The sequence below is a fragment of the Epinephelus fuscoguttatus genome, linkage group LG3 (genome assembly GCF_011397635.1).
Source record: "Epinephelus fuscoguttatus linkage group LG3, E.fuscoguttatus.final_Chr_v1".
In the NCBI taxonomy this organism is placed as follows: domain Eukaryota; kingdom Metazoa; phylum Chordata; class Actinopteri; order Perciformes; family Serranidae; genus Epinephelus; species Epinephelus fuscoguttatus.
Window position 1 is genome coordinate 34,464,043 of NC_064754.1, and position 18,392 is coordinate 34,482,434.

The 18,392-nt window shown below is 40.8% G+C and overlaps 1 protein-coding gene across 5 annotated transcripts in view; it reads right to left on the reverse strand.

Moving 5' to 3' along the window:
• The window catches only part of prkcaa (protein kinase C, alpha, a), a 213,890-nt gene that overhangs the window by 69,741 nt on the left and 125,757 nt on the right, over positions 1-18,392 (reverse strand). For all 5 annotated transcript variants that reach the window (XM_049568332.1, XM_049568323.1, XM_049568341.1 and 2 more), the window contains exons 6-8: positions 5,838-5,994; positions 4,065-4,199; positions 2,534-2,627 (exon numbers count right to left, since the gene is read on the reverse strand). In XM_049568332.1, coding sequence (XP_049424289.1) covers positions 2,534-2,627; positions 4,065-4,199; positions 5,838-5,994 — 386 coding nt within the window. The remainder of the gene's footprint in view (positions 1-2,533; positions 2,628-4,064; positions 4,200-5,837; positions 5,995-18,392) is intronic.

The following is an 18,392-nucleotide window of genomic DNA, read 5'->3' on the forward strand; positions in this document are numbered from 1 at the left end:
AAATGACACATGGCATATTTCACTACGTCCTGACGTTTTATTGACAAAACCATTACTCAACCAAGCAAAGAAATAATGGGCAGATTGACTGATAATGAAAATGATAATTAGTTGCAGCCCCTGGACTGCACAGTGGAGAATCAGAGAGCCTGCTGTATAACAAATACTGCATCGTTTCCATAGAGAACCCGCTAGAAAAGGCCTGAGAGCACCTGCTTTCTGCTCAGAGTGTGAGTGTACAGTAAGTGCAAGCCTGTGTGTGTGTGTGGGCAGGGTGAAGGACCAGCTGTTGAACCCTGACACTAAAAGCACCAACACTTGACCATGACGCATCATGCATCCCATTGTGGTGGACATTATGTACTTGTGGACCTGTTACTATGGATAACTAAATGCAGATAAGCGATATGAGATCAGAGTCCTCTCTGTCCTTCATCAGCACTCCTACTCTTCACCTCTTCTCTCTTTCACCCCTCATTATAACATAAACCTCATATCCTGTATGAAGATCCAAAATGACCGTTGCCATATCATCAATGGCTTCATTTGAATTCTGTGTCATTAAGCTGGAGATAAAATGTCACCAAAAAGCTCCTGTTTGGCAAATTAACTCAGCAGTTAGAGTAATGGACAGATTAAACTTTAATATGGGTTACTAGGAATAACGTGAAATATACACATTTTGAGTTACATTATCATTTATACATAAATTAGATCTGTATACGGCTTGAGTAAGTGGTGCCAAACTGGATCTTGAAAGTACAGGACACAAATTAACAGGATGTGATGAAGCAGTTTTACTACTAATATTATAGAAATTCTACGAGTTGGTATTATTTTCAGTCCCAACTATGACCTTTCTAACATCCAGCCTTTCACTTCCTTCTCATTTTACCTGCATCTCTCTGCTATGTGTGGCAGAAATGTGGTGAAAAATAACTGTACAAAGCCTCCTCCAGAGACCTTGGCTCCCGCTGAGAGGCAGACAATCAGAGGACCACAAAGAGAGCTGCCTCACTCTAAACAGGCTCGACACGCCGATGCAGGAAATTGGACAGAGGAAAAAGCAAGAGTATTTCATCTGTGGCCTCCGCTGAAAAGGGTCTTGAATAATGTGTGAGTGTGTCTGGGTGGCATTTACAGGGTGAAGACCTTCTGATACTGTTCATACAATTTGCTTTTTACTTCATATTTGGAAAAAGGTTAGATGATGATGATCATTATTGAAGTTTATTCATTTTTGAATTTGATTCAGAAAATAATTTTCTATAACTCATGTTAGATTCTCACTGAGCAGTATCTAATTACCAAGAGAAACAAATTTACAGTCATCCTCTAAAATGAAAAAAGTATTAAAACTGTCAGGTAAAACTTCACAAATCACTAAACAACTACAGTCCGAGTTTCTTACAAGTGTTCAGAAAAGAGCAACATCGGCTACACTGCTTACAGTGCAGTGAGGGACAGTTTATTATCAAATGACAACCTAAATTTATTGTGACAGAGGCCTAGTTCAACTTTTTAAAAAGTCTGAAAAGCACAATACAATTTTATACAGTGTGTTCAAGGAGACAGTTTTTTAACTGTTGTTTTAAGACTGTTGTTTGGCAAAAAAAAAAAAAAAAAAAATATCAAAAAACAAATTCAACTGCTCGTAATACTATGAATTGGAAAAGTGTAAAAAAAAAAAAGCCGCTTTGTGTAAATAAAAAAGTCAAAACAAGTGCCCCAGGCAATTAGCCTTGTTATTAATTAAAGCTACAAACCCGTGAAAAACTATTTCAGAACAAGACGCAGTATCAAAACATCTCTGTCCTTGCATCAATAACCAAGTCTTTGTCAAACAAAGTGGCTCTGTAGATTAAAACACAGCTGTTTGCTGAAAAACAAATACATATTAAAGGCTGTGTGTCGGCTGCTTTGACTCGACTCCGGGCTAGAATCTCTCTGATGGAGGAACAAAACGCTAACAATCGGCGACAAACACACAACTCACACGTCCTCTGCAGGAGTGAATTCTCAGAGTGCAAAGAGACCATGAGTTGTGGAGGTCTTTGAAAGCTGCAGCTGTCACACTGTCATTTTTAATTTGACAGCTGCAGCTAAAGAGAGCATGTGACCATTCAATATTATTTTCCAAATTCTAATACACGTGTCTGTTTTAGAGTGGCTACACCAGCCATGTACACACACTCATACTCACCCATTTATAGTGAATTAATGAAAAGTTTATCTGGATGGGATTAACAAGGTTAGAGTGATTTAGGAAATATGTTGTCAGCCTTTAACGGCTGCTTTAGTCACACAGCTGAGCAGGACTGTGTCGAATACAGAATTACCACATAAACAATGAGTCAGGTTCACTGATGTAAACATAAGTCAACAATATGTTTTACATTTCCCACAAGGAGAGTCTTATTGATAGCCAATCGTAGACACATTTAAATGCTGTACAGACATCAAGTCAATAATGAAAGTCAACAAGCAGACAGACAAACGATGATAATAGTGATTATTTCAGCGCAATCCTCACCTCAAATTTCTGCCTCAGTTCCTCATTCCCGTCATCCTCCTCAGAGATGGGAACATTGTAGTACTCCCCCTCCTCCTGGCACAATAACTTATACCTGGAAAAGAGTGACAAGAAGATGGACAGGGTGAATGAGGACGGACACATGCAGGGAAAGAGTGAGTGAGATATGAAGCTAGCAGATTAATTTGTCTACCTTCTCTTCAAACATATCAAAGCAGACAAAAACACAACTGTCAATTAAATAAGTGAAAAATGAAAATCTCTTGCTTCACTGGGACAAAGCGACATTTGCTGTGGCTCCAGGTGGCCATCAGTCAGTACAGAGAGAGTTATTGCCGACAGCAAAGTCCCAACTAAGTCTACTGGGTGCCTTTGATGTAGAGCTGTCTTCTATTGGTTACAAGAAACCAAAGGAGGTACTTCTGTTTCTATTGTTGTCTCTTTAAGCTTGTGCTGTTGCTATTTATGATTTATTTAAGCAATATCACACTCAAGGTTGTGATGTTGTACTGCATATCGTCACGCCTGTGATTCGGTCATAGGCACGAGGCCGCAGGGAGTACAACATCACTCCCTCACGTGTGATATTGCTTTTATACAACAGTTCAACAACAGCTTAAACTAAACAGCGATGCTGAGTAAGGAAATGTTAACAAAAGGTGATGAAATAAATTATTGCTATGTAGCTCCGCGAAAAGAAACAGTTCCCCCAGTCTGTTGCCAGGCAACACAGCACACACGCCAGGAACTCACAAGCTACTTTGTATTTACATTGATCTGCAACTGTGTAACTTCGTCCAGTTCGGCTGATGAAATGTTGGCAAGCCTGGATGTTGGCACGGCCGGATTCAAACACACCTGGAGGTCTGCACAGAAGAGTCCTGGCTTTCCTTTTCCTCGTCCTCTCCTGACGACCACTCATAATTTAATTCAAATGTAATTTTGGGGAAAATATCCATCTTCTTGGTGTAACGCTACAGTGTCAGTTTGCGTCAATGTAGGGAGTGTGACAGTTGGTTAATTAACGGTTGTATTTATATTTATAACACCTGTGAGTGGAGTGATTTTACTGTTACATGTTCCAGTGATGTTGTACTCTATATCAGCACTCATGGATTGCCTCTCGTCCAATCAAATTACTCAGTCATAACTGACTGTTGTATAATATGCTTTATTAGCTTAATGAGATTTCTGAATTATTGTTATATCATTCAGTAAACCACCAGTTTTAATCAGCTGAGGCATATTCAAAATAAATGTAAATCACCTGACAGAAATATTGCGATAATTAAAAAAATGCAATAGTATAATAAGAACTTCAAATTCAGTTCTCATGGAGATGAAACTAAGATGTTTGGTGGAATAAAAGCAACTCTTAATATTAAGCAATTATTCACAAATCTTTAAATAACCCAAGTTTGTTCAAGCTTCCAAGAGTTTTATAGCTGCTGGGCTTCAAACTGAAAACTACCACACTGTGTACTTCCAAACAATACACAAGGGTCAATAAGAGCAAGGAAGAAAGCGTTACCAGCCACAGACTGGAGCCTTCATGAGCTCTGATACGCCAAAGGACAGGGCCCCCATGAAGTCATTCCTAGTGGTCCGGTCCCAGTCCCACACCTCCACTGACAGCCTGCGGTCCTTATCTGAAGGCTTCAGCTTGCTGTACAACACAGAGATAGTACACTTGATGTTTATGTAAAGTTTTTACATTCAGACTTCACTCCACAAGTACTTTCACATATGCATTATGATTGTACAACCCTGATTCCAGAAGAGCTTAGACGCTGTATAAAACATGAACAAAAACAGGATGTAATGATTTACAAATCTTTTTTGATCTATTTTCAATTGAATACAGTACAAAGACAAGATATTTAATGTTTAAACTTGTAAATATACGCTCATTTGGATTTTGATGCCTGCAATATGTTCCAAAAAAGTTAGGAAACCACTGTGCGATATCACCTTCATTTATTTAAGAACACTCAGTAAGCATTTGGGAACTGAGGACACTAATTTTTTAAGTTTTGAAAGTGAAATTCTGTCCCATTTTTGCTTGATATACAACTGCAGTTGTGAAACAGTCTCCACATATCAGATTTTACGTTTATAATGTGCCACGCATTCTCAAAGGTCTGGACTGCAGGCCAGTTTAGTACCCAAGCTCTTTGACTATGAATCCACGCTGTTGCAAGCTTATCACTTGGATAAGCAGGGATGTCCCTAAAAAAAAAGGACATCATCTGAATGGCAGCATGTTGCTCCAAAACCTGTATATACCTCTCAGCATTCAGGGTGCCTTCACAGTTACCCATGATGCCACAGGCGCTAACACATCCCCTTACCATCACAGATGCTGGCTTTGACCTTTGGTCTGATAACAATCTAAATGGTCCTTTTTCTCTTTAACTCAGAGGACACAACGTCCATGATTTCCAGAAACAATTTGAAATGTGGACTCGTCAGACCACAGCACACTTTTCCACTCTGTGTCAGCGTATCTCAGATGAGCCGAGGCCCAGGGAAGTTGGAGGCGTTTCTGGCTGTTGTTGATATATGACTTTTACTTTGCATAGTAGAATCTTAATTTGAATTTGTAGATGCAGTGATAAACTGTCTTTACCCACAATAGTTTTCCAAAGTGCAGTGCCCCATGCCCATGCAGTGATACGCCAATCATGAAGGTTTTCAATACAGTGCCCTCCAAGGGATCAAAGGTCAAGGCCGTTCAGTGTTGGTTTTCAGCCTTGCCCCTTACATGCAGAGATTCCTGTGGATTTTTTGAACGTGTGCAGGCGTAAAATTCAGCATAATTTTATATTTACAAAAAAACCCCACCAAAGTTTATCAGTGTGAAGACTACATATCTTGTCTTTGTACAGTATTCAACTGAATTAAGGTCAAAAAAGATTTACATATCACTGCATTCTGTTTTTTATTAATGTTTTAAACAGCGTCCCAACTTCTTTGGAACTGGGGTTATAAAACACTACACTATTAGTTGTAGTGTATTAGTTGTAAAAGCTGTGACAGCACTAGTTATCATTGTAGTCCTATTAGCATGATTAATTACTTAAAGATATAAATGTAATAAATGATTCATTTACGAAAAAAATATATAAATAAAAATAAATTTAATAAATGCTAACAGCAGCAGAACCAGTATCAGTGGCTAGTGTGTAGTGTAGCTTACGTAGTAGCCATGTAGCTACTGCTGACACTACATTCCCAATAATCATTATGTGACAAAAGTCTAGCGTCTTGCAGGACAAGTCAGGTCAACAGGTCATTTACTCACAAATTGAAGGTCTCGTTCCATTTGGGGTTGAGGTTGGAGCGGATGGTTTTGGTCTTCTGCTTGGTCTCATTTTTGGGGTCTGGTATGAGCTTGAGCTTGACATACGGATCAGACAGGCCATTGGGGTCCATGGGGATCAGATTTTTGCCTTCACCCACTGTCGGGGAGATAAAGAATAAGGACAAATCAATAATTTGTCAATAGAGACACAGATGAGTTATAATTTTTGTGTACGTAGACTATAAGTGACTCAGACCACTGACTCTCTTTAAATGAGGTGAAGGCCAGTGGTCTTACTTTTTCCCATATTCGGCACACCTCAAAAACAAACTGAGCTGCTAGTTACTTTGCTTATACCTGATGGATAAGGGATAAGCAGATAAGAGATGTAACCAGATGCCAGTCCAGGCAGTGCTTTAAAAACAAATAAAAGAATCTTAAAATCAATTTCGTACTTCACTTGTAACCACTGAAGAGAGGCCAGTACAGGGGAGATACGATCTCTCTTCCTGGTACCAGTAAGGAGTCCTGATGCTGTATTTTGAGCTGCAGGCGAGATGGGGCCAACTGCAGAAGTTGAAAGCCTAAACTACAGAATCCAAATCTTTAACAGGCAGGAATGATTTTATTTTGCAAGTGATCCAAGATGGTAGAAGCTGGTGCTGCCAGCTGAGTCGATTTATCAAATTTTAAACCAGAATCAAAGACAACAACAACTTTTTTTCCATGGACTTCACATTCAGAGATGGAGGCCCAAAAGCATTTATTACGGTTGCAGAGTTGTCTGCTGGGCTGAATATTAGAATTCAGTTTATTCTGATAAAGCTGAGGGAAGCTTTTTGCCATCCAGGTTGTTACATCCATAATGCAATTTAAAAGGTAGTTAACAATGTGTGGATCACAGCAGGAGATACAGCGGGGTGTCATCGGCATGACAATGGTAGGAGATATGAAATTTTCTAAAAACAGACGACATGGTGAGTAAAATAAAATAGGTGAACATCAATAGAATAAATTGCAGGTGTCCAAGATCAAACGACGAGTCACAGCCTATAAGGACTGCCTATAGCCTGGAGCCATACAGGGGGCAAATGCAGGAAGCCTTATGAGAACAGTGATTCAAAATTGCAAGCTGTGTCATGCTTAAGTACGCGAAGGCTCTCTTCTCCTCCTCCTCCTGTATTTAGCTGCTCAGTAAACAAGGGCACACCAGGGACATTAGCACTCCATTAGCCCGGAGCATTGGAGCACTGCCAGACCTGAGCTACAGTTCAGCGCACACACACACACACACACACACACACACACACACACACACACACACACACACACACACATAAACACATCCCTATCCACACTCAGACATACACACACACACACACATACTGAGTTTATCTACACACAACGCAACCCCGAAGGGACAGTGTGACTGCCTGCCTTGCTTGGCTAAACCTCGGCCCCTGGAGACCCTGGAGACCCCAGAAGCCTCTCCATGTGGCCCTGTCAGTCACACTACGATGCGAGCCTGAGTAGAGACGATGCTAAATGACCTTTGACCTGGATAGGAAGGCACTAAGCCAGACAGTCAGGACTGCACACGTAAAGCCAGTGTCTTAGCTGGACTACTCTGAATAGGATACAGTCTTGATAGGATTAAGAGGGATAAATGACCAAAATCAATGAGGGATTGTCACCTGAGTTAACACAGCAGCTGCTGCAGAGGCCAATCACAACATTGAGACACAAAACCAGTAAATACAGTCTGATTCTCTTTCTCCCAGGATTATGATGCGCTTTTATTATCTGAGCCACAGGTAAGACCTTTTATGACAAAGAGGCTTCATTGTATTCTCTGTGCGGCTGCACCAATAGAATCAAATGGCTACCTAATAAGCTGAGAGCAAATACCTTCCCATTGTTTGCTTTTATTCTCAGCACCTGTGGTGGTGGATTCGGGTGTTAAGCGATGTTAGCGAGGTGTGAAGTTTGATGAGCAATGGAGTGAGCTGCTCTACACACACACACACACACACATATATACACACACGATAAGAGAAAGCAGGGAGACAGACAGCAGCTTACAGAAGCAGCCCGAGGTGTGGGAAGGTATTGAGTGAGCCTGAGCTGGCAAAACTCTTCTAAGAAATCCGATAGAAAAGTGTAAAGCCCGTCGACAGGCAGTAAAGAACGACTCACTGTATACTGTATTTACACTTTACTGCACTCCTATAGGGAGGCATTCTACTGTACAACAGAAAGGGAGGACTGGAACACAAAGGGACAGGGTGTTTTAGTGATTTCCTAGATGTTTAGATAGAAATTGAACTTTTGATGCCTCTCCCACAGCCCCATCTCATTCCATTTTGCCAAATAAGGTGAGATGGAACAGGAATTAATTTAATATGAGAGCTCAATAAGGGGATTCACATTTTGCCTGTTTGCCTGCAAATGGTCCCTAATGCTGTAGTTTGTGCATTCACTGCAGCGGTGGCTTTGAAAGTAACAACCGCGGGATGGATGTTGATGTATCCCTGAAAAACCAGCTGGCTGCTTATATCCTCAGCAGTTTCATGTCAGGAGTATTTTTTGTCTACCAAACTATACCTGCCAACCGCACCACAGCACAGAAGGAAGAGTGCATCTACTCATGGACAACAGGCTCGTGCTTGTGACATTGTGACATGTACACATTAATGGCATCCACCTGGGCTGAGCTGCAAGGTTAGCTAGCTCAGTGGTGCTATGTGAGCTAGCAGGAGGTTCAGAAGTAGTTCAGTAGAAAGAAAATAGTTCCTACATGTTACACCTCACAACATGGTCTGTAGGTTATCTTGAGTGACTGGATCATGATTTCTGGAAACAGACATTGCTGTTGAGTTTTTTAAACATAATTTTTGGCACTGTGAACACCACAAGTCTAGTGCCATCTAGTTGGCAGCAGCTGTGGCTCAAAAGGTAGAGCAGGTCGTCCACTAAACGTTAAATCAGCTGTTCAATCCCGGGCTCCTCCAGTCTGCATGTCGAAGTATCCTTGAGTAAGATATTGGCTGTTCCAGCAATATGTGAGTGTGTTAAAAGCTGAGTAGCAGATGGCACCTTGTATTATTGCCTTAGCCACAAGTGTATGAGTGTGTGTGTGTGTGTGTGTGAATGGGTGAATGTGACTCCTAGTGTAAAAACCACTTTAAGTGGTCAGATGACAAGAAAGGTGCTATACAAGTGCAGGTCCATTTCCCATTTAGTTGCATTATATTCGCAAGAAGGCGGACACCTCTATGACCAATATCTCCAACACTCGTCAACTCACAATGAAACAGTCAAGGCTGATAAACAGCACTGCAGGTAAGAGGAAAAATATATATTTTTTTATTTTAGGGTGAACTGTCCCTTATATGTCACCTTTCTGCCTTTTGATGATGCTATAATCTGCAACTGCACTCCAGTGGATAGTTTGTTTTTATCCTGACAGTGTTCACGCTGGGTGATATTTATAAACACAGACAATGTCCACAGAATTTGCTGTATATATGTTATATCTAAGTGCAGTTCCATGTAACATGTACTAGCACTGTATGCAACTTCTGCACCACATTCATCCTACTTCAACTTTTGTATTGAAAAGGTCATGTTTTGAATATTTCATACTCTGGCTGTATGTATGCTAAGTCACAACACTGAAATGACATTTATGAAACAGCCTACAAACTTGTTCAGTGGCTCGTGTTTGTGTGAGACTCTGTGATTATCGTTGTTATTACAGCTGATCACCCTGTCCAGCGGACCCTGTTTATGTTCAGCTATTATACGGGTGATGTCAGACAATACAATCTATTAAAAAATATACAGTGTAAATTTGATGACATGCAGGATATTTCTAGGATCATTTCTATATAAAATATAAATCATTATTTGCATTTATTTATTCATATGGATCACCATTAGTCAGTAGTAGTAGTAGTAGTAGTAGTAGTAAGTAGTAAATATTCCATCATAATGTAAGACATATACAGTGACTGAGAAAATAAAAACACCAGGAGAGTTCCTCATTAATGACCATGTAGTCAAATATCATGTAACAAAACCTGTTCTGTTTGAGAGGGGCTCATATTCTTGACGCATGCCTGGTATCAATGCTATGGTCATTACTCCTATCAGACAATTGATGGTAAAGGATATTCAGAATTTTAGACAATAATATCTTCTCATAAAACAGAACAGAGAAGTAACCATCCTGTCCTTCACCAGTGATCAACCTATGGTTATGTGCATTCTCACAATGTTAACTCCTCTGTTACAGTTCAGGGCAAGTGGTGCAGCTCTATTCTGGACTAACTGTAGCTTTTCTGCGTCTTTATCTGATGCACTTTATTTGACACCACTGGACAGTAATGCAAAATAGTAAAAAACTAATTTTTTAACAATGTGAGAGATGAACAAAATAAAAGTGTATTTTTTTTAAAGTGCTAAAACTACAACTTTGAAGGGGATATAAAACAAAAGAACTTTTTTTTTTTTTTTTTTTTTTTTTTTTTTTTAAAAAGTCTGTCTTATTTGAGCTAAAAACTATGTCTCTGTCACTAGGCTGTACCCTGATGCTATGGGTTGCAAAATGCATGTGTAGGCTGAATGTTAAGTTTCCTCTGATCTCAATATTTCGTGTTTATTGACTACAGACATGAGTCCATTGTATGTCTACCTCAGACTGTACATCCAGCAATGACCAGTAGGGGACATTCAAGACTGTCTAATCTAGCTCAGCTGACACAGAGCTTCTCCCTCCATATAACTGCACATAAACCAAACAAGATGAGTGTGTCATCCAAACTCCTTTCAGATGTACTGCGGAGACATGACCTCACAATCCAAGTTATCTGTGGTGCTGGCAGTTTTGGGTAAAGGTCAAATTATCTTAGTTAAATATAAAAACTGAATGTGTACTGTAGTCAGTTAGTATATGTCTTATAGTTCCTAATGATTCCATTTATCTGTGTGCAAGTGAGTCTAGATGCATATGCAAATGGACACGCACGCACAAACACTAGAACTAAGGGAGCAGGGGTGTGTGTGAAGGGGCCGTAACATGGTTGCCTGGATACAGGTCTTCACAACTATCTTGGCTCGCATTTAAACAGCAGTGCGAGTCAAACACGGTGCAGTTTCTACAAAAAAACCAACTTGGACTATTTGGACTATTTTATCCAATCGTGCTCTGACTAAAACTAAGCAAAAAAAAAAAAAAAGGAGGAAAAACACAGTAGCCAAGCTGAACACCCACCAAACATTACATATGTCATTTTGTGACAGCTTATTATTTAATCATCAGCTTTGTGTAATCAAATTGCAGATACAGCCAAGCTTTACTGAGCTTTCTGAACTGGTGACGGTGGATCAGCACATGGATTCACTTTGTAATCCTGACTGCCTCATTAAATCTGTTCATAGAGAAGTTTACACCACATCTCCTGCAAACTCCATGAAGTTTTACTCCTTGTTGTCAAGAAAACAGTCACATGTAAGAAGAAAGCTTTTATGTCTCTCTCTCTCTCTCTCTCTGGTACATGTTGCACAGGTCTGGACTGCTCGACAGATTTCACTGCTGATTTCCTTGGTCACACTGCTGCAAAAGTTGAACTTCTGCACACTATGTAGAAGGCTCATTGTAATGCAGACTGAAACTACTTAGGCTAAATAGTTAAGTGCTGCACAAGCACAAATGGTCTAGCAGGGCCGACATTAGTCTGGGTCTCTCTTCTCTCGCTGGCTTCTTCTTCTTCTTCTTTTTTTTTTTTTTAATCACCCAGTCAACGATAAACATGCACTTATGTCAACTTTTGTTTAGCAAAATAGAGGAGTCAAAAATGAAAGAGAAAAACCAAAAACAAAGAAGAAAGAAAAGCCAAGCAAGGCCGAAAAAACGTGAAGTGATGAAAGGCAGAGGCATATGTTAAAATGGCGTGAAGACAGTGTGCAGCGACACGCTGAGAAGAGGGAGCCGTGGCAGGGCAGCGACGACAGACTGGGAATACCAATGACATGACTTCTGGGAGTCTGGCAGCAGAAATCACACGGCAACAAAGTTCAGCTGTTCTACGAGCTCCATGGAGACACAGAGAGTCTGTGTGTGTGAGTCTTAATATGATGAAGACATTTGTCATTAGGAAGAGTAAGAATAATCACACAGGTCGATTCCTTTACTGCCAGAGAGGGATGATAGTTTCAAGCCTTTCTGCAGCTCTCCACATTTTCTCAAACAATTTAACTGTTCATTCCTGTATGTTACGGTCAACAACATATGTTACAGAAAAATGTGTCTGAGTTAGTGATGGTAGTGTCCAAATACTGCAAATGCTGGATTGCAAATAGCGAAACGATTCTGAGTTCATTTTGTAGGGGACAATCTGGTTTTAGTGGAAATTAAAAGGCAGTTGCCATAAAAATGTAAACATCATCACTGGGGGACGATAAGGTCTCTTTACAGAAAATCAATGGCAAAACTTGAAGAAAATAAGACCATCACATTGTGTTTCACAAAAATAAACTAGGATGAATACTTGAGTTATGGCCAAAAACATGTTTTGTGAGATCACAGTGACCTTGACCTTTGATCAACTAAATATAATCAGTCCATTGCTGAGTCTAAAGCCCCTACTGTACAAAAAAACTAGCATCTGCTTTTTAATGCAACAGAAATGGTTTTAATTGGCATTCACACCCAAGTAAAATGACTCTGCAGTAGACACAGGCATTTATCGCCTCAGGCTGCAATTGGCATTAATGGAAACACAACACCTGAACGCACTAATGTTGGCTCCTTTATCGGCGTGATGCAATGACACACCATCACAAAATATTGTCTTGTCTCCAACTAGGAAGCACTCAAACACCGATCCAAATTAATCTGCACTGAGTCTGAAAGAGGGACTTAATAGGTAAGAGATATGTACAAAGAGGTAACCACCATGAGGTTTCCATAGGCCTCCATGCTGCTTTCTACTGTTTACCTGTTCTGTGATGTCACACGTGACACACCAAAAACACGAAAACCCACAACCAAAGGCTGTTCTTGTCTACTGGCAATGGCAAAAAAGTGCATAGCTTATTTTTAGCAGGTTTAACCTTTTTTAAAACCCATTTACATGCTCTAATTTTGGTGGAAAAGGGGTACAGGAGGACATTTGTGCCAAATCTAAATAAAGTCCCTCAGGGCCGTCTTGACATATCACATTCACGAGAATGAGACAGATGTAAGGTCCAAAAATCTGTGACCTTTGGCCACCAAAACCAAATCAATTCATCCTTGAGTCCTAGTCAATGTTCGTGCCAATTTTGATTAAATTCTTTTAAGGTGTTGTTGAGATATCGTGTTTTACGACAATGGGACGGATATACAGATGGATGGGCAACCCCAAAACCATAATGCTTCCAACCACGGCAATTGCCAGTGCAGTGGCATTAAAAATATACTTTCTGTGTGTACAATCCAGTCTGATCCTCATTTTTAATGGTTTACTTTTCTGCCTGTGCAAGATTAAACAGGTATATCTGTGTGTTGACATGACAATATCCCAGTGTTTTATTGTACAGTTATACTATAACCAAGCCACTAAATTGCAGTCATTCCTACATTCTTTCAGGAATTCAGGTAATTGGTGACTACACACACACAAACACACAAAGCCTTGTCTTCAACTGACACCAGATGACCCTACCTCTAAAACGTGGCCAGCCAATATTTGTTCTTCACCTCCCTGTGCAAACACAGTCTATCAAACTTAAACCAGCATCTCTCCACCCTCTCAGCGTAACACTGTGATTCTTTGAAAGCCCACTACTTAAAAACTGCTCTAAAACACACTGAACAGCAACACTGTGTGCCTTATATTGTAATTTAACATTAGCTTACAGGAAATGGAGTCACCAGCATAGACGACAAGTTAATTTTGGGTGTGTATGTGCTGCTCAGTCGTGAGCTGAGTGAATGGATAATCTTAGCTAAATTAATTCCTGGTTTTAAAACTGGAAGCATAATGTGGGCTGAAATTAGCTGTTATGGGGTACATATGTAATAATGATTAGGTTAATTAGAATATCTTTAATATAATTACAGTACAGTTCTGATGGATTATATCTTCATTAAAAGGCACACAGCCAGATCCAAGAAGCTCACCACAGAACATTAAGGCAGGACACACTGCTGTCCCAATGGCCAACTCCCTGCAGTGGAAAAGTGCTGGCACTGGTACCAATGCAAGTGCTGTCAGCTGTTCCATCTTAACTCTGATTCATGAGGAAAAATGTAATGGCAGGATTTTAAGTAAATCTTCTCTTGGCAAGAACCTGTTGGCTTTCCTGCACGATGACTCAGACACTACAAAGAAATGGAAATGACTGTAAGAAAAGGCTGAAGAGTGGAAGCTGTGGCAGCGAGTCAGCGGCATTCAGATCACTGGGCTGCGATGATCAATTGGCAACCCGCAGGCTGCATCCAAACCCCAGACGGAAACCTTGATCCAACCCCAACTCTGCCTTCCAGCAAGTCTTCCTCGGATTCAAGGAGCCAACAGTGAAAGACGGGATATTATTTTTGTTCGAGTGATTGGCTGACCGACTGAATAGCGATAAAGAGGGGACAAACTGACACTGCGGATCTGCACACAAATCATAAAACTGTGTATTGATCAAGAGTTTGAAGAATTACAGAATTAAATTAAGTGGGCAAACTTGATGTATTGATCAAAACAGTTAGCTCAACGGGAAGGAGTGGTAAGAAGAAGGATGTGGTGCATCACTGAGCATTGGTTAAAATCTGACACTCGACTGTGCTGCCTACAGTGAGCACCCTAAAATAGCCTTTAAAAGAATGAGGCGATAAAGTTAGAGTGAGATGAGTGAAAAGAGATACAAGGGTTGACGATAGAGAGAAACATTAGAGTTAGATTTATTTAGTCCTGGAGGGATATTTGTTTTCACAGCCGGTGCAACATACTGTAGCAGCACATAGCAACATACAGATAAACACACCAACTAATCCACATATAGCAGCATCAACATATGCAACTACAGTGTTGCTGCACAGGATCTACTCAGGATGTGTCGTAACACCTTATCAAGCTTGCAAAACGCTTGTGTTACAAAGTGTTGTCGAATCGCTCTCTCCAGTTCATCAACAGTTCATCCTACATTTCCCAGAATGCTGTCAAACAACACAGATAAAAAGGGATTTACAGACAGTGTAATGTAAGTTTATCCAGATTAAAAAAGCAAATGTGCATGCAGATGAGAATAATGCCATGCACCATTTGAGATACTTGATGCATGCAATGTATGACCAGTTCAGGAGGACGAAAGCCGTGGTGAAGAGCATTCTGATATCCTCTCTGTTATAACCCTTTTCCACCAACATGGAACAGGTTCTGTCTGGTTCCTGCACCTAATTTTGAACTGTTCAAGCACCGTGACAAAAAATAAATTGGTTCTGAAGCCGAAAATGTAGTTCCCAGCTGGAACCAAAAAATAGCAGGTTTTCTTTTACCTGAAGTGCGAACTGAGACAACATTACTGGGCGTGTCATGCTCTACAGGTTGGAACGAAAGGATTGAGAAGTCAGCAGCTGAGCATTAGTTAATAGTTGGTCTAAAGATTGTTTAGGATAAAAACAAATATCTGTAATAACAGAAAAAAAGCTCACAGGTTAGCAGTGCGATCGGCCATCTTACCATGACTGTTTATCTCCTTTGTGCATTGTGCAACCCCCACTGTTGATGACAGATCATTGATAACTGGTTGATAGTGGTTCTGATCAAAACTATTAGATAGGACCAAGGTTCCAAGAGTCCTAAACCAAACTAGCTAGTTTGGTGGTGGGTGTCATACACTTCTCCTTGTGTGTCAGCAGACCCCAAAAGTTACACTTTTGTGATGCCAGGATGCAGTCTGTACGCTCCAAGATCAGATCTTACTCCCACTGGGCTCCGATCAGCCAGACCACATGCTGAAGTGGTCTGGCTCGCAGTGAGTTCAGATCTCACTGAGGTGTGGACAGCATGTGGGCACAATCTGGACAATTTATCAAACATAGGTGTCACATTATCTTCCCGCCACATGGGAATTTCTCTCTCAAATGAGAGCAAAGGGAAGAGCAGAGCTGATGTACAGGTGAGACCTGTTGTCTTATAGGTTTTTCCATACACATTGGCTGGCTTGGCTTGACTTGGCTTAACTCAGCACATCAGCCCAGTGCAGCAGTGATTAGCATCTCCATTACATTGCCCGCTTGAAGGTGGGTCTATAACTGATGACTGCTTGTCTTTAGTCAACGTTTTAAAACAGCGGGCTTATCCAAAGCTTAAAAGCCCTCCCATGTGTTTCCATTACAAACAGGGCAGGTAAAATAAGTTAACCTGTTTGAGGTGAGCTGTTTGCAGAGGTGCAGTAAGAGCCTGTTGTCTGCAGCTCTTCATCAAACAAATTACTGTGGCTACTCTTCCTACCTGTGGTGTCATCTTTTTGGGGGGGGGGGAGCCACCAACAAAGTTCTGCTACATGTAATTTACTGATAAACACATTTCATTTCCTACAAATCCTTCGCAATAAAAGTTCCTCATTATCCTGTTATTTAAAAGCTTTTATTGTGAAGCAGCAAGGGCATGTTGACCTTTTATCAACAGTAACTTAATAGGACTCTGAGCAGCTTACAGCTGTATAGGAGCAAAATAAAGCAAATATCTGAAAGTGCAAACAGGGACAACCACGTACCTATCAGCTGTGTGCTCTGTACGCAAACCACAAACCATGGTATCAGCTGTACACTATACATCATAGCCTACTGGAGACGTAACCACTCAAAAGATGGGTGAGTACTTACTACTTCCTATGTTTGTACTTTTTAAACAGAAAACACACATTTAATATGTGCTGTTCAGGGACAAGGACCAAGTAATATGTGTGCAAGAATATTTCCGATCACTTCCCGATCAGGTTGCATTGAAATGTAAAGTCTGGACACACATTTGCAGACACAGCTAAGTCCAGATCTGGCACATCTGATTACAAAAGTGTCACTGAAAAGACACATGTACACACAGTCACAGACATGTCTCTTCTAATGTAGCAGCACTGTTACTGATGCTGCACTTTCTACATATGGCCAGTCATCTACAGTAATAATAACACATCAAAAGTAGCACTAAAATAGATGAGAAATGCGAGGTAGATTGTTGCCAGCTGCCAACCATCAGTCAGAAGCTGTTAACAGTGTTTAGCATGGATTTTGTCTTTAACTGTGATCGGCCGCTACACCTCCAGAAGGTTCAAAAGTAAAAATCTAGCTTCCCTGATCCACCCACATTTATATCTACTCTGAGCACCAATCTGACCTACACACGCCTACACTGCACCTACATATAAAACACACTGACACCTACAGTGCAGCATTAGTGTGGCAAAAAGCAGAAAACACATTTGGACACCGAGGTAAGAAGAAAAAATCGAATGAAGAGGTTAAAGCAAAGTGGAGTGAGATGGAGAGCAGAGGGCTTGTTAAATGAGGCTTTTCTGCAGAACTGGGTGAGTCAACGAGGGAACAAAACGGAAATGTAATTATTACCACTGTCTCTCACACACTCTCAAAGGACCTGAAAGCGGCTGGGGTAGCGTGCACACGCCTGCACACACGTACACATTCACACACATTGATGGGGATAAGTAGGAATAAAGGAATATGAAATTAAACTACAGAATACCCTCTCCCAAATGTACTCTGGATATTTGCACTGAGTCAATGAACAATAGGGTTTCTGAAACAAACAGGAGGGTGGCTTCCTCAGCACCAACAGACAGAGAGGAGCTGTGTGTCAGCAGGAATGGGAGGCAGAGGACAAGGTTAGTGGGCTACGTATGTCCTTCAGAGACAGAACTTGTTTTGTCTCTTTCAGCACCTCCCCTCCCATAGCCATTTCACACTAACTCACAAAAACACACAGTCTCACAACTCGTGTTTTCTGGGAACTGCACAAATAATCTCTGTGTTTCTATGTGACTCATTATGACATTTAGGGCATGTCGGCGTCAGTGCCAAAAAGTCTTTGTTGCTGTTGGTCTGGTTGGAGTTCATGTGTGGGTCCATGTATGGGTTTAAAGGACAGCTGCTTCCCTTGGCAGACATGTCACTTCCTGGTGAACACTTTGGCTCCAGCTACTGGTTCACTCCTCACTCAAGAGTTGAGTGCGTGTGCTCTGTGGGTTGGTCGGGGGATTCTTGCACTCATCATTCTTGGACTCACTCAATCAAGCTTTCCCTCTCGACTCAAAGGCACCATGTTACATTGCTAATTCCGGACATTCAAAGTCTGTCCATAACTTTTGTTACATTATAAAGAGTAGTAGCTTTGCTGAGGTTGAAGACTGGTCTAGTTTCCATGGTGTACAATTTTGTCTACCATTCATCATTGCCAACGCCCTACTGACACTTACATTGCATCAAAAAACAATACCCAGTGACCAACAGATCAGTTTTTCACCCCTCAAAGAGAAACGTTGCTGATTTTCAACCATCTC